The sequence below is a fragment of the Nycticebus coucang genome, chromosome 8 (assembly GCF_027406575.1).
Source record: "Nycticebus coucang isolate mNycCou1 chromosome 8, mNycCou1.pri, whole genome shotgun sequence".
NCBI lineage: Eukaryota > Metazoa > Chordata > Mammalia > Primates > Lorisidae > Nycticebus > Nycticebus coucang.
The window spans coordinates 24,096,914-24,116,718 of NC_069787.1; the positions used below are offsets into that span (position 1 = coordinate 24,096,914).

The window sequence follows — 19,805 nt, forward strand, 5'->3', positions numbered from 1 at the left end:
TGACACTCTCTAAAGCTCCCCTGCACCAAGTGTCATTATCTGTATGTACTAGTTGGCTTCCCTGCTATAAGAGAAGCTCCATGAGAGCTGGGTCTTGTCTAACTCATTCAATGTTTTATTCCTCGTGCTCAGATCATGTCTGCCATACAAGAGGCACCCAGTAAGTATTTATTGAATGAGTGAATAAAAGCCTTGTTAACCCCATCTCAAACTTAAGATCCTACAGGGAAAACAGTTTTTAGAGGTCTAATTCCACATAGCACCATGACTAGATATAGAAACTGCTAGGATAATCTAAAGACATGTTCATAGCAATGTAAATCTGAAGGGCCATGCTTCTGTGACCAGTCATCCTGGAGGTGAATACACCATTGGGCTCCCCTTTGATTAAAGTGGCTGATGCTGAAACAGAAAACTTGACCCACCAAGGTGGAATGGCCCCCTTAATACTTTTAATTAGAATATCGTTTCAGTTTCATCTGAAACATCAGGCTAAGCTGTTCATTTTTATCAAACAGTCCATCTAGACCAGCAAGCTACAGGATACCAGTGGTGGGGTAGCTTTAATCCAGATAATGCTAATACATTATTCATACCAATTTGATTAATAGTCATCTTTGAAAGCTTATCTTCATCATCACAGCCAGATATATATTGATAACCTCCATGCTTTCAGCAATAGTGTAAGGCTAGCTCAAGACAGAAAAAAAAGGGTGAGGGTTTACAAATCAATATGTTTGGAGTATTTTAATTTCCACTGAACCCCCCAAATACTGCACCTGGTGTTAAAACTATAGAATGGCTGAGAAGTTGGGTGAAGCAACTTGCCCAAGGCAACCTCACTCCTTAATGACAGAGCCATGCTGATTTTTCATTTGCGTCTTTATGCTGTGGACCCTCAGGTTCATTCATTCAATCTTATTGAGCACCTACTGTGCTCAGCACACAAAGCTAGAAATTGGTTTTATTATACAATTCATTATTCAGCTACTATCGCCTGTCATCTTCATGGGGAAACAAGGGAAACTGTAACTGTACCGATCCAAAGACAGTAGCAGCCCTCACAATATTGTTTTTCAAGAATTTCTGAAAACCTGAAGAATTTTCCTTAACCATTAGCAGTCAGACTCTTCTCTGTGTTGTTGAGCTGTCCCTTGGAAATCAAATGACCAAAGCCAAGTCATATACTGTGCCTTCTAAAAATGTCCAGATAAGGCAAGGAAATATTATAGCTCATACCATCCTATCCAACATCACTGTCAACTAAATACTTAAACTCCGAACACCCTTTGCTTTGTTATTGAAAATGTGCTTCCCCAGACTCACTCATCCGGTGCCACTCATCCTTTGATAACACAGACTACTTCCAAGACAGAAAACAGCTCCCAGAGTACTGCCCTTAAATTAGAAGCACACTGACATTCTAATATCTGTTTGACAGATCAGGCCCTAAAGTTTCACTACAAAACCAATTGGAATTGGGGGTGGAAGAGAGAAGCTTTGACATATTCAGGGCAAATGTTACTGATTAGAGCAGGCTCTTCCTCTGTATGTCCCACCCTCACGTGTGGTCTGTGCCCGAGCTGGAACCATGCCTGGGACTCTCATCCACAGAAAGGGATAAAAAGAGGCCTTTACAACATTTAAGTCAAATCTGGCCAACCTGAGTCTGAGTGTCCCCACTGCAGTTTATCCTGGGATGATTCATGATGGAGTCACAGGTTGGATGTGGTGCTAGTCTGCACTGTTCTATTATGAAGGAGAGCGCACCAGAGAGCTGTCGCTAACTGGGAACAGACATAGTAATAGGACCTTTTTGCACATCCAGAAATGTGGAATAGCATTTATGGAGAAGCTATTGCTAATGTGCTAACCACATGTGGGTTAATAGCAGCCTATAAAAAGCGTTTCCGTAAGGAAAATTGGTGGTTCTTGATTCAATTATCAGCAGTTCAGATGAAAATATTTTCAAGCAACAAATATTCTGGATATCTTTTGTTTGAGCCTACACTTCTATAAAACTTTTCTCCCTGGTTATAAACATCATACACATTTGTTAGAGGAAGTGACAGTTTCAGAAGGAAAAAGTTTGGGAAAAAGTCATCCCGCTAGTAGCAACATGAGCTAATGTCAACTTTTACTGCTTAATATGTGGGTCTAAGTGAAAGTTTTGAGATACACAGAAATCAAGAGACAAAAAATCCATGCAGGTAGAAACAAATGAAGCCCTCCCAGCAATACCAATAAGTTGAGCAAGTTGAAACTTGCACAGGTAAATCCTAGATCTGTCAGTCAAAATGATGACAAAAAAGAAAGTAGAAATGCTTTTCAAGTTAGGTTTTAGCAAAATCAGATACTGCAGTCTTTTGATAGGCACTGTGCTAAATGCTCTGTGTGCCTCACCCTGCTTGAGGCAGGGTGACATGTACTAGTGAGGAAGCAAAGACTTAGATATAACAAGCCCACCCTCAAGATGCTAGGAGGAGGTAAGGGGTCTGAACACAGGGCTGCCTGTCTTCATAATCTCAACTCACCACCACATTGCACTCTTCAGATCAGCCAGAGAGAGTCAATCAGATCAAGGCTGCTCTCATTGAAAACCTTGCGACAGTTCTGCAGGATGTCAAAGTAAAGCCTGTGTTCCTCATGCTGACCTGTGGGGCCCTCCCTGATCTGGCCCCACGCAGCCCACTTCTCTCTCCCTCACATGCAGGGCTTTGGCCATATCAGCCCAGGGCTTTTGCACCCACCAGGTTTCTTCCTGGAAGTGTCAATGGTGTTGGGCATACTGCCTGGCACAGGGGAGGACTCAAGAAGTATCTGCCATAACTGAGCTTTCCACAGATGGCTGCATCCTTCCCCACCCTGCAAGAAAAGCTTCTAGAGGCACCACTTGGAAGTGGTCCCCATAGACAATGGCACAAAGACCCCATATCAGAGCCCTTCCACCCTCCTGGCTGGTGGCCAGATAACACTGTGAAATTCAGAGTAAAGGATCTACTAGAGAAGCTAGTATCGGGTGGCCCTTCAACTAGGCCTGCAACTTGCCATTACAAAAACTTGAATGAGTCATGGGCAGAGGGGTTAGACACCTTGACCTGTTAACTTCCAGAGAGTCCCAGGATGTCCCCCTAAGTCTCAAGTTCTGACTTTATTCTGAAGCACAGACTAATTGGCAAATACAAAAGCATGCCCCGTGCTCATGTGCCTCTAATTTGAGTTTACTTTGCTTTTTATCTTAATTTGCAGTAATAGCAGCTGAAACTAATTTCTCGACTAAATATCACAGCTGTTGTGGAAAGCATTAATTGCACACACTATCACATTACCCTCCTCTCTTGGATCAATTTACGTGTAATCTGTTCGCAAGTTCTATGACTGCGAATATTAAGGCAGCACAACATGAAATCATCTTATCAAACACATTGGAAACATTTGTACTGAAAAGGCTGGGTGGTTTAGGGTATAGAAATATTCTTGTCTGTGGCAGACAGTGAAAGAATGCTCTTTAAAAGCCCTATCCCAGAAGTCTTGACGCTGAGTGAAATATGGGTAATTTTTCTTTGGGGGATCAATGAAATAACTATTTTGAAAATGACTTTATATTGACTGAAAGGTCAGAAATGACCCAGGCATTGATCCTGTGTCCATAATCACTTTTTGTTTAGTAAGTTCACTGGCCTTACACAGTTGAATGCAAAGAAATCCAGTTCATCATTTAAACAAAATATTTTTAAAACATCTGACATCCTCCCACTCTCACATTCATTGCCTGCTGGCGTCTCCCTGGGACTGCCTTTCTTTGTCTAGGAAGTGGACCTCTACAGAATGAACAGCCAGGACAAGCTGGGCCTCACCGTGTGCTACCGGACAGACGACGAAGATGACATTGGGATTTACATCAGTGAGGTACAAAGGCTCATTTTTTGTAACTATCCTATCAAGACCAAAAGCGTTTTTGTTTTTGTTTTTTCATTTTGTACATTCACCAACCTTAAATCTAGCTAATCAGAAGTCTTTGGAAAAACACAAATGGAGTGTGCCCCTTCAGCACACTCCATAGAATTACTGTCTTTACATGGGGGCTAAGTTCTAGTGTCAGTACTTAAGGCAAAATTACCCTTGACAAGCCTGCAAACTGGCCATGAAATGGAGGTGTTTACATGGTTTTGTGTGTTCAGCCCCAAGGGAACAGCAGATTCACGTTTCCCAATTTATGTTCATTGATTGGAATGGTGGATGGAGTTACTAACGCTTTTAAAAAATCTCTTTTCTTCTGGATGGCACCTATGGCTCAGTAGGCGCCGGCCTTATTGCAGGTTCAAACCCTGCCCCGGCCCAACTGCAGCAAAAAAATAGCCGGGCATTGTGGTGGGCACCTGCAGTCCCAGCTACTTGGGAGGCTGAAGCAAGAGAATCGCCTAAGCCAGGAGTTGGAGGTTGCTGTGAGCTGTGACACCACAGCACTCTACCGAGGGCAATAAAGTGAGACTCTGTCTCTAAAAAAAAAAAATCTTTTTTTTCTTTTGATGAAGTATATATAGTTGGGTTCATAATTTAAATGTAACTTCTGTGTCCTTAGGAAAATAGCCTTGGAAGCTGCTTGGTCTTCCTAGAGAGGACAATGCAAAACTGATTTCAGTATGGAAACTTTAGCATGCACCCCCATCCTTGCAAGGGAAGAAACTTAATTTTGTCAGGAAATAAAATCTGTCTCTACAAGATGAGTGACCAGCCTTAATAATTAATTTGGGGGCTGTATATGATCTACCAAGTTTAAGTTGACCCAGAATTACTGCATTTTCAATCCAACTTCTCTCAACTGTATTTCATTTTAAAGTTATTTTCAAAAATTTAACATAGGCACTTGGTATCAAATAATCAAGGTATGGGTGTTAGTCAGCATAATGAAGGGTACTCTTTAACCTGTTCTGTGTACATCAGTGTTTAATTACCACATGTGCAAAAAACATCAGCTGTGCTTTTCTGCCTCCTCAGGTCGGCAGGGCCTATGCACACTGCCATGTGATGGGGTCACCATGTGGGATCCAAAACAAGAGCCTGGAAGGGCTGGGGAGCAGATCAGCCCATGTTTGTCCTGGCATGTCTATGGAAAGTGCTATTGTTCATTTTCATGCCTGACTTTAAGCACTGCTGTTCATGCTGAGTCGCTCAATGTGTGTTTCAGATTGACCCTAACAGTATTGCAGCCAAGGACGGGCGCATCCGAGAAGGAGACCGCATTATCCAGGTAAGTTTGCTTCCAACTGGCAGCCTCATGATGGCCCTATCACTGAAGGACAAGCTGGTTCTAACAATAGCTGGAGAGTTAAGAACAGGGATCATAAATTCAGATGCATAGGGAGGCCAAATTAATGAGTGAGACTAACTCTGGGGAATAAGATGCAACAGAGAATGGTGGGAACTGAGACAAACTGGAGAGAAGATGCCCCATTTTTACAGAATATGAGCAAGTTCACCTCATTTTCTTTAATGCTGGGTGGGCCAACTCAGGCCAAGAGTTTATAACGTGTGAATCAGAGTAACTCTCATTTTAAATTTCCCTGAAAGATTAATTTTGGCCCGAGCATTTCAAGGTGCATCTTGTCCTTAAAATGGGAACATTTTTGGCAAATTTAGCAAAATGGAGAAGTTTTTTAAATTTCATGAGTCAACATTTAACATAATGGAATTGCTTCTAAGGGTAATCTCTGTACCTAAAGCCCTGTTTTCCCCTCTAGTTCAAACGAGACTCTTTCTCTTTTAGCTACAACCTTTTAAAATCTCACAGAAACTGAGATTCTTGGCTTCGTTGTATCCACAAGGTTTAAGTCTCTTCTCATTCTTACCATCTCATTTCTAATCCAATGTTTATTTTTCTCATTGCATACCTCCCCATGACTCATTTTGATTGCCTTCTCCCACTAGGCAATCCTTGGCTTCAAGACATAATCCTCTTTGCCTCCATTATGTCGGCAATCCCATGTCCCTGTGTCCGTCACTCCAACCAGTAGAGACATCCCTTTTGCTGGCTGTTGATTCACTAGTATGAGAAGTCACGTGAAGGCTCAGCATCCAACTCAGTGAGATCACTGCTGTGTGCCCTGGGGGAAGCATCCCCTAGGACTAAGGCCTCCAGAGAACAGCAGTGCTTAAAGTCACCTGGACATTCAAGCAAAAGTCCTGCCAGAGGGTTATAAGGTGTGAGAGTGAGTGTGCCACCCTCACCTGACCCTCTGGCCTAAAAAAAAAGTACCAAACTGGGGACACAAAAACCAGGTATAATAGCATCCCTTTATCTACCCTCAACTTCCATCATGTTCATATCAGACACGTTGCTGCTTTTTATCCTTTATTATCCAAAACCATTGTAATAATGCTTTTAAGTCTGATTAAACTGCTCAGATGTTCCCTCTTCACAATACTGTGATTTTTATCAGTGTCATCTCCTAGAGTTCCAGCCTCTCCTGTTCACAGAACAGGAGGCTCTCTAGAAGATGCCTGGATCCAAGCCAGGCCTTCCTTCCTAAAATCAGCATTCTTTTCAAGCTCCATGGAAGTTCTATGTTCCAGCTGTGAGTGGACAACAGACACAGGCCTGAATAATACAGAATGACTTTACACTATGTAATCATGCTATTTTCTACCTACCCCCACTTTATTTTTTGTTTAAAGATTAATGGGATAGAGGTACAGAACCGTGAAGAGGCTGTGGCTCTTCTAACCAGTGAAGAAAATAAGAACTTTTCATTGCTGATTGCAAGACCTGAACTCCAGGTGAGTGGGATTCCTGCAGATGAACCTGGTTCTGTATTTCTCAAAAATCTCAAATCTCAGCCCTGCAAAACACCACTTGAGTATCAACTCTGAACTTGAAGGTACTTTGTACCTTGAGAAGGTGATCAAACCTGCTGAGATTCAGAATCCAAATTACAATTTAACCATTTAAGTGTGATGCTGACATCCACACCCTGGCATCCATATTGCAGGCCCACCAGGTTCACTAATACAGGGATCAGAATGAAGGAAAAGGAAAGAAAATAGAATGAAATAGAAAGTATAGCCAGGGTCATGACCAAGATGTTTGACTTTCCAAGTCCTGTCAGATGTTCCAGCCTTGATCTGTGCAGGTCCTGTTTACAATAGCAGAGTATGGGAAACTGTTCTTTGAGAAATGAAAGAAAAATTGATGATAACACTTTGTGACTACCTAGTAAGTACCAGGCCCCATGCTTGATTATCACAGGTAAGTCTTCCTAGGACACTGAAGTTCCCAGAAGTATGAAAATTACCCGGAAAGACCTAGATGGAGTGTGATGAAGCAGAGACAGACATAGGCCCAAGTTATCTGATTTAGAAACTATTACGATACAATAACTCCTTCAATGGAAGGAATCACGAAGTTTTTCTAAGTGGCACTCTCCATCTAATCAGAATGGCTCTATCAGAATGTCTGGGGCAGTAGATCTCTTCAGGTTTGAAACCCAAGTGAAAAATTATCTAGGGACTGTGACTCGGAAGGTGTCTGACTCATCACAGATAGTAGCATCATGAGCTTGGAGGGAACTTCAGCAGCAATCCTATCCAGGGTCACAGACTATTTCTTAAAGGGCCAGATAATGTTTAACCTGAGCGGCATACAGTCACTGACACCACTGCTAGACTCTGCCCCTAAAGTGCAAAAATGGCTACAGACAGTATGTAAAGGAACTGTCCCAATTAAAGTTTAAAAAAAAAAAAAACTGGCAAGCTGGATCATCCGCTCTTTTTCAGGAAAGATGGATAAAGGCCTGATCAAAGATATCCTTGACCAAGCCCAAGGGCTTGTTAGCAGACCTTTCTTTGTCAGAAAGAACGTTTTCCACTAAAAGTTGTTTCTCTCTTGGGCCTGCTAAATGAGTAGGCCCTAGAAAGCAGGAGGCACAGCTCCCTGATCCTCCTACATAGGGCCTGCTGTACTGAAAGTAGCTGATGTGGATGAAGGAGTTGCACCCCACAAAAAACATGAATACTAGAGACTTCCCCAAATGTGGCATAAGGTCAGAGGTCTCTAATGTAAGGATGTGACCTATAGCAAAACATCAGGCAGAGTGCATTTTGATGACTCCTGGAGGGAGCCCTAGAAATACTTTCCGCAAGGTAAAAGCCTTTCTTTTAAAAAGTAAATAAAAAGGAAAACAAAAGCAATCTGTTCTGAAGCATCTCCCCCCTTTGCCCTCAGCTGGACGAGGGCTGGATGGACGATGACAGGAACGACTTTCTGGATGACCTGCACATGGACATGCTTGAGGAGCAGCACCACCAGGCCATGCAGTTCACAGCCAGCGTCCTCCAGCAGGTAACGCCCCTCCAACCCCCTGCCCTGCTGAGCTGAGCTGGGGGAACTCTACTCCCTCCATCTCCCTCTGGGGTGCTAAAGAGCAGGAGAAGCCCACCCACCTGGAAGATAGCAAGAGATCAGCCTCAGTGCTTTTCTATTTGAACCTGAGTGAAATGCAAGCTTTTAAAGCTGAGAGAAAATGCCCAAGTATAGCTGCCCTTGTGGCATTTGTCTGGAAAACACATGTGCTTGCATTACATAGATTGTAGAAATTAAAAATCGTGCTTCAGAAAGCAAAGTAATCCCCATGTTTAACTGGAGCTGCTTAGAGTTCTCTAGCACCCTCCTGCTAGGCTCCTACCCATTGTCAGAAAGAAGTCTCCTGCTGAGTCTCAGAGGAGCTGAACAAGGCCTGTCAGGCGTCCTCATATCCATGCAAGTGGCAAGTGGTTCGTTTACAGAACTAGTCATTGACGTAAAGTTGACTACTACACGTATTATTCCCATCTTACAGATGAGAAAACTGAGGATGAGCACCAAGGTAAGTTACTCTCCCGGGTTAGGTTGCCCTACAGGTAGATGGAGGTAAGCATGGCTGATTCCCAGGTCCTTGACCTACTCCTGCTGATTAGATGCTGCTCCTAAGCCTTAGAAATGTAAAGCCACCCCTAATCGGGAAACACTGCAAGGAAAAGTCAAGGCCTGGTACCTGCTCCTCAGACCTACCTCATCATGACCTTTTGTTCCTATCATTTTCTGTTGTGTAGAAGAAGCATGAGGAAGATGGTGGGACCACAGACACCGCCACCATCTTGTCCAACCAGCATGAGAAGGACAGTGGTGTGGGGCGGACTGACGAGAGCACGCGCAACGACGAGAGCTCCGAGCAGGAGAACAATGGCGACGACGCCACCGCGTCCTCCAACCCGCTGGCGGGGCCGAGGAAGCTCACCTGCAGCCAGGACACCCTGGGCAGCGGCGACCTGCCGTTCAGCAACGAGTCCTTCATCTCCGCGGACTGCACCGACGCCGACTGCCTGGGCATCCCCGTGGACGAGTGCGAACGCTTCCGCGAGCTCCTGGAGCTCAAGTGCCAGGTGAAGAGCGCCGCCCCCTACGGCCTGTACTACCCTGGCGGCGCGCTGGACGCCGGCAAGAGCGACCCCGAGAGCGTGGACAAGGAGCTGGAGCTGCTGAACGAGGAGCTGCGCAGCATCGAGCTGGAGTGCCTGAGCATCGTGCGCGCCCACAAGATGCAGCAGCTCAAGGAGCAGTACCGCGAGTCCTGGATGCTGCACCACAGCGGCTTCCGCAACTACAACACCAGCGTGGACGTGCGCAGGCGCGAGCTCGCGGACATCACCGAGCTCCCGGAGAAGTCCGACAAGGATAGCTCAAGCGCCTACAACACGGGCGAGAGCTGCCGCAGCACCCCGCTCACCCTGGAGATCTCCCCGGACAACTCCCTGAGAAGAGTGGCCGAGGGCGGTGGCGAGGGCGCCCTGGGGACTGCGGAAGCTTATAGGCCAAAGAACCTTCTGGCCATCAGGGAGGATCCCGAAGTGGGCACCCTGAACTACAGCCCGTCAACGCAAGAGCTGGACCCCAGTCAGGTCCCGGAGAGCAGAGAGCGGAGAGGCAGCGACGGCAGCAGGAGCCCCACGCCCGGCCCGAACCTGGGCAGCGCCTACCTGCCCGCCTTCCCCCACTCCCCGTACAAGCATGCGCACATCCCGGCGCACGCGCAGCACTACCAGAGCTATATGCAGCTGATCCAGCAGAAGTCGGCAGTGGAGTATGCGCAGAGCCAGATGAGCCTGGTGAGCATGTGCAAGGACCTGACCTCCTCCAGCCCGTCCGAGCCGCGCATGGAGTGGAAGGTGAAGATCCGCAGCGACGGCACGCGCTACATCACCAAGAGGCCAGTGCGGGACCGCCTGCTGCGCGAGCGCGCGCTCAAGATCCGGGAGGAGCGCAGCGGCATGACCACGGACGACGACGCCATGAGCGAGATGAAGATGGGCCGGTACTGGAGCAAGGAGGAGAGGAAGCAGCACCTGGTGAAGGCCAAGGAGCAGAGGCGAAGGCGCGAGTTCATGCTGCAGAGCAGGTTGGATTGTCTGAAGGAGCAGCAGGCTGCTGACGACAGGAAGGAGATGAACATCCTCCAACTGAGCCACAAAAAGATGATGAAGAAGCGGAACAAAAAGATCTTTGATAACTGGATGACCATCCAGGAACTCTTAACCCACGGCACAAAATCACCAGACGGCACTAGAGTATACAATTCGTTCTTGTCAGTGACTACTGTATAATTTTCACTTCTGCATTATGTACATAAAAGAGACCACTACCACTGGGGTAGAGATTCGTGCCTCGTTCAATGCGGCAAGTTTTTGTATATAAGATAAATACAGTCATCATGTTTATAGTCCAAATTTGCACACCCTGCAACTCTGGGTGTCATAGGTCTATTTTAAGTGGAGGGAAAACAAAAACACCCTTACTTATCTTGGAAGGCAATATTAACAAACGGAGCTTTTTCAAATAGCAATTGTACTTTTTTACCTGTACCCTTTTGCATAAAATGTTTAAATTTGAAAAAGATCTTTTATTAAGCATACTTTCAAAGAATTTGTTTAAAGTATATTCATATAAAAAAAGTTAAACACGCTTTTTTTTCTGCCTAAAACACACATGCAACTGACCGTATGTATTTTTAATGGAACTCTATTTTATAATATTACTTTGCTGAATGTGTTTCATATGAGTGACCATTAATATATTATTGAGGTCAAGGTTTTAACTCCAAACCACCAAACTCTGTGGTTAACGATTTAATACACATAACCACACCAGCAGTGTTTAGAGTTGGGATATACATGTAAACAGTTTTCTGGGTAAAGTTCCCAAGAGAGTGTAAAGGTTTTTATCAGAAAGCAAAATATCATGGAACGTTATGGAAGTTTAAAGCATGTTTGCAAATATTGCAGCCCATTGAAAGAATTTGCATGTACAGGAAAGTTGTGAGTGGAGATGGTTTGTGGAATTTTAAGTCCTCATTGTAGTAAATTTTTGCTTTGTAGATCTGAAGGTACAGACTTAACCCACGACTTTATGAAATCATGATTAGTTAAAAAACATTAAGTAAAATGAAGTTAAAATAAATTATTATTTTCTATTTGATAAGTTTTGATGTGATTCCTCATTTTGCAGTGGTGCCTGTAAAATAAAAGCTTTTTGTAGTGCTCATTTTCCTTGGTTCTATACCTGCTGTGTTGAAGGATTTAAGTCTTTCAGAATATCTGATGTCTTCATTCACCCTCTAACCCAATGACAGACATAAACCCAAGATCTAACAGCAAAGAATAAGGAATCAAATTTACCATACAATCTTGTATTCCTCCTGACTGTCTTACAGAAAGCTTCAACCTGGCCCAGTGCCCTATAACAAGAATAGCTATGAACAAGTTTATCAATCAGGGTCATGTTTACAAGGAAATCTCTTTGGTTTACTGCAGCCATTACTACCTGTCAGTAATAACTAACGACTCTGGGTGGCTAGGTCCAGCTTTCCATTTCTAAGGTTTATCTGCACATCACACAATATTTTCCCAGAATAACAGTGGCCACCAAAGTGGGTGGGCTTCAAAACTGGTATCTTTCAGACTACAACTACCACTGGGATCCTAAACCATGAATTTGGTGCAAATTTTTTCTTGATTGTAATACGCTAATTTCAGCTGTAATACCTACTGAAAAAAACAAAGATAGGATTAGGAAGGGTGCATTTTTATTTTTGCCATGATGCCATATATCTGGTTTACTTGCAGATCTGATTAAAATTTTGATTGAAATGGCTAGGTGTTTTAGGCATTTCAGACATAGATTCCTCCCACACACCCTGTTCAAATCCAAAATCTCTCCTTTGGGGCCAGAATCTTGAGACTAATTAGTAGTCACACTTGTAATAAATACAACTTAATGAAAATAAAACACTTGAAATATTTATTCCTCATTATTAAGATGTCTGTTCATTACCTCTTGTAGAACCAGGCATTGTTAAGATAATTACATCTGCTACATTATTCTAATCAGCCCAAGGTGAAATTTTTGCAAAGAGTATGCTATTAGGGCCTCAGCTTTCCAATACGTTTCAAGTTCAACTTTCGACAGAATTAGATCCTCACCTCCCAGGAGAAGCTTCCCATCCCTAGCACTCTTACCTCATACCCTATCTTCCTAGTTAATGTTTCACAGTGAAAAAAACACCAGTCAGATGAATTATTGATTACTGCAAAGCACGTATAAGCACAGGAGTTTATTTGGGGATATAGCTTTTCTCCCCTTGTGTGTTCTCATTAAAGGGCAGAGGAGGGGTGTATGGCTGCAAGAACAAAGATTTAACCTAAATAGTCTAATAGGATATTAGGGTCAAGCAGAGGGGTTTCTAAGCAGGGTTCCCTGTCTGCCTCTATACTTGGGGCCAGCCTGTGTATTTATGAAAAAAGTAGAGGGAAATAATAAAATATGTTCAAATCTAATTCTAGATCCTTTGATTCCACCCTATTTTTATTATTATTTTATTTCAGATTAAAATGGGGAGGGTACAATTATGTTACAATTGCATTTGTTAAGTAAGGACCCTGTTTTTGTGTCCCGCACCCAGGAGGTATGCCATATACCCTTACATTGTGCCCACTGTGTGGGAGCACACCAATCCCCCTTCTCCCTCAACTTGAATGGAGTTTTTCTCTTGTGTGAGCATGTATTAGTCATTCACTGGCTTCGTATTAGTATCGCATACAGTGGATACTTGCTTTTCCATTCTTCCAACCTATTTTTAAAATGACTACCAACTAGATAATACTTGATCATAACATGCAATGTAATATGGAGTTTCCCAAATCTAATTTAACCAATTAACTCCTAAAAGGAATTGGAAGAGATCTTAGAAATTATGACTTTATCAATGAGCAGAGGACTCAAGAAAGGCAACACAGCTCATTCATAACCAAACTGGGACTGGAATTCAAAACCCAACACCTGGCCCTACAGCTCTTACCACCCTGTACTCATCAGGGAGAGTAACCCTCATGAACAGTTAACTTAGATGCATTTAATTCTGTATCATCAACCAAACAATAAATGTGTTTCCCCAGTAGATGACCTGGAGTAGGCATAAGCCAAAAAACATGAAATTTACCATTTCTTCCCTGACTGTGAGCTCCCGAGTGCCTCCCAGTGCATTTCTGAACTGATGGGTAAGTTGGAGATTTTCCTGGGTAGTAGTGATGTGGTAACTTACAGCTTCTGTTCTCACCAACAGGAAGCCCTGGCTTCCATGTAAACAGAGCGGCCATCATTACCAACAGGGCTTTTTTCTCCAGCTATGTATACTTTATTTCATGGGCCCATGTAAGAATCTGATGGAAGCTGTGGATTCTCTCCACCAAAAAATGTAGTTATAATACATAACCCATACTTAGTTCAATGTAAACATTTTACATTGTATATCGAAGCAGTACCCTGAACCCCATAAATGCATCAATGTACAAAGTTATGATTTAATAAAAAATAATCTTTTAAAAAAATACATAACACATAAATAAGTTGCACATAACTGTGGAGGCTTTACATGTCCCTAAGTCCATTCATGGACCCACTCTAATGATCTAAAAGCCATTAGAACATTAGACCAACTGAATTTGATCACCCTATGGGTTTATTTTTCAAACTTTTTTTTCAGTTGCATTTTATAACACTAATTTGAATGTTCACTTTTAATATCAGGAGATATACTTTTTCTGTGTTAAAAACATATTGTTTATGGCAATTAAAATTCAACATTCTGCCCATCCAATCACTATACTAATGATTTTCTATATAGCTAAGTTAATGTGGGAACTATGAGTGCCTGTTCCTGATTCTCCATAGCAGCTGCCCCACTGGGTAAATGGCTCAGGTTTAAACAAATTCTAAAATACACAAAGGAAAGGAAAAGAGAATTTACTGACCATCTAGAATTATACTGTCAAATACAGTAGACCCTAGCCACGTCTGGCTATGAAGCACTTAAAATATGGTTAGTCCAAACTGAAACTATTTCAATAATTTTATGCACATTGAAATGAAAATATTTTACATATGTTGTGTTAAATAAAACACATAATTGTAATTTCACTGTTTCTTACTCTTTAATGCATATGCTAGGAGATTTTTAGTTATGTATGTGATTCACATTATCCTTCCAGTGGACAGCACTGATACAGCAAGTGTTAGGGCAAATATAGGCTAACTACCTTCACCATCTCACTTAATCCTTGAGGCAATTCTGTGCCCTATCAATAGTTTAAGTCAAATTAAAAACTTTGCCCAGATGAAGGGTAGAGATGTGATTTGAATTTGCATCTATCTGATTCCAAACCTTTTCTCTCTCTCCCAATGGGCTTCAATGTGCTCCTCCAGAAGCAATTCAAAGTATGTTCAAGTTGTGTTAACATTGGTATCATATTCACGATCGCAATAAAAAGAAATTGCATCAAGGTGACAGGCAGTTCACTCAGTTCCTTTTGAGTCCTGACTTATAAAATATTCTAAGTGTGCTGGCAAAAACACATGACAATGCATAAAAATTTAGGAATGTGGGGCACAAATTAAGTTCTCTATTTTTTAAAAGAAAACAGTAGATCCCAAACAGCAAGAATCACGAATACGATGAGGTAGGATTATATGAATACATTGCCTAGGGAATACTAGTTGGAGAACTAATTAGAACTATGAACCAAAGTATGAAAATTAAGCAAGTAATTATATACTTGTAGCCTTCAGAAGTAGGTTACAGGTTACTTGTTAGCAAAATTGCCCAAAACCAAGGAAGCAAACACAATTCTGCCATAAGCAATTACAAATCCCACTTTTATTTCTGTTTCCCAGTTGTTTTAAGTATTTTAGGATTTCTGTGAAGCATCAAGTAATTAAAAAGAAATCACTAAAACTAAGATAAGATGCATGAATTCTGCTGGAAAATGCTGTCGTCTTCAATTTTGATTAAATGTGAATTCCCTAAAGCAGTTATAAAACAAAGTGTGGTTCTTTGGGTTTTGTTCAGATAGGTTTTTCTGCTTAAATGGTTTGTTTTCTTTAGCTTCCAGTTGCAACTAATCCTGAAAGGCCATGGTGCACAGGGGGCACATGATACGCCTGTAACATGGTTTTGCCTTTCAATGGCAGAATGCTGACCCCAATGCACTCAGCATCTCTTTAAAATGAAACATGGGGAATTAATGACCCTTCCTTCGATAAGGCTATAGCAAATTTAAACTCACTCACCAATTTAGAGGGTCTTGTCAGAATCCTAAAAGGCAAATGAAACTCCTTAGACCTCATCAGAGTCTCTCAAAAATAGACTAGGATTAAAATTAAATTGTATGTCTAGGGCCATGGTGAGTTCTCCAGAGCTTAAAATCTAATAGGAAACAAAATAGTAATCCAATCACACACAAATAGTTAGAAATGTCACCAGCACTGGAGTGGGGTCAGATAGGAAAGCCATTGCCACTGATTTCAGAGTCTCCCTTAAAAAGTTATGGTTGGAGGGAAAAAAAAAAAGAAAAAGTTATGGTTGAGCTGACAACCAATAAATGAATGTGTGTTAAGTAGGCAAAAAAGGTGGTTAAACAGCAAAGAATACTTCACATACAAAGACCCTGTCTGTGGTGAGAGAAATCTGAAACAAAGCTGGTGAGGCCTGAGCTTTAACAACAATGGGAAAGAGAATAGAGCAAATGGTATGTGAAAAGACAGGCAAGAGCCAGGAAAAAGCCAAACCGTACATTTGGCTGTAAATACCCATTCAATATGGCTAACAATTATTAAGCACCTAATATGTGCAACTCCCTCATCATAAATAGCCTGTGTGATGGGTGAAATTGTTATCCTTATTTTGCAGATACAGAAACAGAAGGCTAAGAGAAAGAACCAGCTGGTACCTGGGCTAAGAGAAAGAATGAAACGGTTCTTTCTGACCCCATGCAACCACTGTGCTAATGAGCAGTGCCTCTGCGAGGTAGCTCAGGGACCCTTGGAGAAGCCCCTCTACTTCAGCAGATACTTCATACCTGCATACCTGTGGTGACATTTAGTCTTCCCTTTTCCACACGATGCTAAATCTGCTTATAACCCTGGTGTTGCCCATTTCAATGCCACAGCTGATAATAAACATAACAGGCTTAGTCAACCCACTTCCCCAAAGTCAACCACATTGGCCACTGGAGAGAATGTATTTCCCGATTCAGGCCTCCATGTTCTCATCATCACAAATTGGGTGCTTAGAGAGAGAGTTTCCTTTTTCCTTCCTTTACCAGCTGAATTCCTTACCACCAGTTCTTACCACCACCCCTGAGAAGTACCTGATCTGATTGGATGATCCCATTGAATGCACAATGAAGAAGACAATTTAAGTGGTTTTAGGGCCAAACAGCTTTCCCGATGGCCCACAGTCCTAAAATACCTCTCCTAAAGTGGGCCTTGCCATGTAAATGAATGAGTGACTCCACATGGAAGGGGGAGGTTTTGCAAGCCCTGCTGCCACCCAGTCAGATGTTCCTTCCATAATGATCTCCGAAGCATTACAAGCCAAGGCCACCAGGTTCCAAACTCATGAAACAGCCACCTCCATAAAGAGGTTTTTCAGTGCTGATGAACTGGAGGCACAGATAGCTCAGAGAAGCTAAATAAGTTCCGAATTGATTTTAATTTAAGCTTTCCCATTTTCTGAGTAGGACATTTAAGACACTGAATGTAGGTTTTATAAATGCCTAACAATTACCCAAAACAAACAAAAGAAGAGCTGCCCAATGGGAATTAGAGCAGAGTCTTATTGTCTATGGAAGATTAGATTAAGATATAAGAATCACCTTCAGTTTGACCTGTGCCTTCAGAATTTGCCACTTTAAACTGGGCCTTATCACCAACATTTATGGACTTAGTTCCCTGAAGGGCATGGACACTGCCACTCGGGATTCCAAGCCATCAATGGGTATTTTTTCAAGATGGCTTATATTTCACCAATTTTAAAAATTGACTGCTAAATCTTCTGGCTCTTTTTGACCCAGCCTTTCCTGGAGAGTAAGAGACCTATTTCTATTTTCTAGTCCATCAACTCTCCACCTTTTTACTCTCCCTCATCATGGTCACTTCTGTAATATGTCCCCTAAGGTATCATGATGTTTGCCTTATGAACAACAGGTACAATTCATAAACTAGTTTTGGAGTTTATTCCTTCATTCAGTATTAAGCTTAATCCCAAAAGATGTATATACATTGGCATATAGTTTTGCACTTAGAAACAAGACCAAGTATTGAATATGTTTCTTAAAATACACACTAGCTCTGTGAGTACTCAGCCTATATGATAAGACCTGCAAACTCAACATGTCCGAGGTCTCACCATACATTGGGCTAGTTCATATTCCTTTCCACTAATACTTTGGGAAAGGTAAGTAGTCAAAGCAATCAACCAGTAATTCATATTACACAAAAATACCTTATTATTTATTTTTTACACAGAAATAACTTTGAAACTCCAGAGAAAGCTACAAAGAATGACCCAATTTTGCATATAATTAGGAGAGATCTATAGAAAAAATGTTGATTTGGTCCTCCTGTTCCGAAGAGCCTCATCCATCTTCATGACCTTGGATTTGGCAATGGATTCTCAAATACAATAACAAAAGCAAGAGCATCAAAATAAAAAATGGATAAATTGTACTTTAGCAAGATTAAAGACTTTAATGGCCCAAAGTACATTATTAAGAAAGTGAAAAGACAACCTAAAGAATGGAAGAAAATATGTGCAAACCATGTGTCTGATAAAGATCTCGTATCCAGAGTACACAAAGTACTCCAGTCATAATGAATCAACTGAACAACAAAAAGACAACCCCTTAAAAAATGGACAAAGAACTTCAGTTAGACACTTTTCCAGAGATGATGTCTGCTTGACCAATAAGCTCATGAAAAGATGCTCAACATCACTAATCATTAGGGAAATACAAAACCACAATGAGATACCACCTCAATACCCACTAGGATGTCTACTATCAAAAAAAAAATGCAGAAAATAATAAGTATGGTCAAGGATATGGAGAAATTGAAACCCTTGAACATTACCAGTGAGAAGGCAAAAATAGTGTGGCTGCTCTGGAAAACAATTTAGCAGTTCCTTGAAAAATTAAATATAGAATTATTATACATATGACCCAGCAATTTCAGTTCTAGATATATACCAAAAAGAACTTGAATGCAGGGGTTAAACAGACATTTGCACACCAATTTTTATCACAGCATCATTCACAACAGCTAAAAAAGGTGGATACAATCCAAGTACCCATCAAAAGTTAAATGGATTAAAAAAAAAAAGTTAAATGGATAAACAAAATGTGGCATGTATCTATAATGGAATATTATTCAACCATGAGAAAGGAGTGGAGTTCTGATACATATCACAGATGAGTGAACCTTAAAATATACTAAATGGAGACGGCGGAGCAAGATGGCAGCCGAGTAACAGATTCCTTGCATCTGGGCACCGTGAGTCTGGGGAGATAGGACTCCAGGCATCTCTGGCTGCTGGGATCTGCCTATCATCACCCCTGAGAGGATACAGGGAGTCAGCGAGAGACTTCTGGACCCCAAGAGGAGGACTAAAACAGTGGAAAACCGGCAAGGTGGTAGCGTGAGTTCAATCCGTCTAAACCCGCCCGCAACTGTAAGTTCAGTAGCAGCGAGACTGCAAACCAGAAAGGCCTTACCTGTGAACTGTTTTGGTGTCTTTGGACTTGGCACTCAGCTGAACTGCCTTGGGGAGAGCCTGAGCGGGAGTGCGGAGAATTTGGCCTTTGTCTAGGGCCCCAGTCTGAGCCGCTGAGCCAGATGGAGCTAATAGTGTTTGGCTCTGGGTCACAGGCAGCCATTGTGAGCGATCTGCCCTGGCAAGCTCCGCCCTCAGGGTCGCAGAGCTAGAATTGGGTGGGAGCTGGTAACCCAGCGACAAAGTAGCCTAAGGGCGGGATCTGAGCCGCCTTGCAGCCCTAACCCTCTAAGGCAGAGGGAGACCAGTTTTGGCACAGAGGGTAAGTGGATAGCCACTTCAGCAGTGATTCCAGCGACAAGCACTTCCCTGGGAAAGCTTCTGCTCAGCAAGTGAACAAGTTCAAAGTGCCTTTTAAGTGAGCTGAAGAGGGTGTCTACCTGCTGGGGTTTGAGAAACTAGCAGCCTCCAGTCGTATCACAACTGTGATTAACATCTCATACCCCAGAAGACCATGTGTTGCCCAGACAATATTCAATAACATATACATACTGCTTTGTTTTTGGTTCTGTGTGTGTGGTTTTTTTTTGGTTTGGTTGTTTTTTTTTTGTTTGTTTATTTTGATGTTGTTGATTGTTGCTTTGTTTTTTAAGTTCAACCTTTCCCATACAG

The 19,805-nt window shown here is 42.3% G+C and overlaps 1 protein-coding gene across 2 annotated transcripts in view; it reads left to right on the plus strand.

Moving 5' to 3' along the window:
• PDZRN3 (PDZ domain containing ring finger 3) overlaps positions 1-11,568 on the plus strand; it is a 239,678-nt gene extending 228,110 nt beyond the window's left edge. For both annotated transcript variants that reach the window (XM_053599917.1, XM_053599918.1), the window contains 5 exons: positions 3,811-3,909; positions 5,189-5,251; positions 6,676-6,777; positions 8,222-8,338; positions 9,088-11,568. In XM_053599917.1, the coding sequence (XP_053455892.1) occupies positions 3,811-3,909; positions 5,189-5,251; positions 6,676-6,777; positions 8,222-8,338; positions 9,088-10,635 (1,929 nt within the window). In that variant the 3' untranslated portion in view covers positions 10,636-11,568. The remainder of the gene's footprint in view (positions 1-3,810; positions 3,910-5,188; positions 5,252-6,675; positions 6,778-8,221; positions 8,339-9,087) is intronic.
• The last annotated feature ends 8,237 nt before the right edge of the window (positions 11,569-19,805 follow it).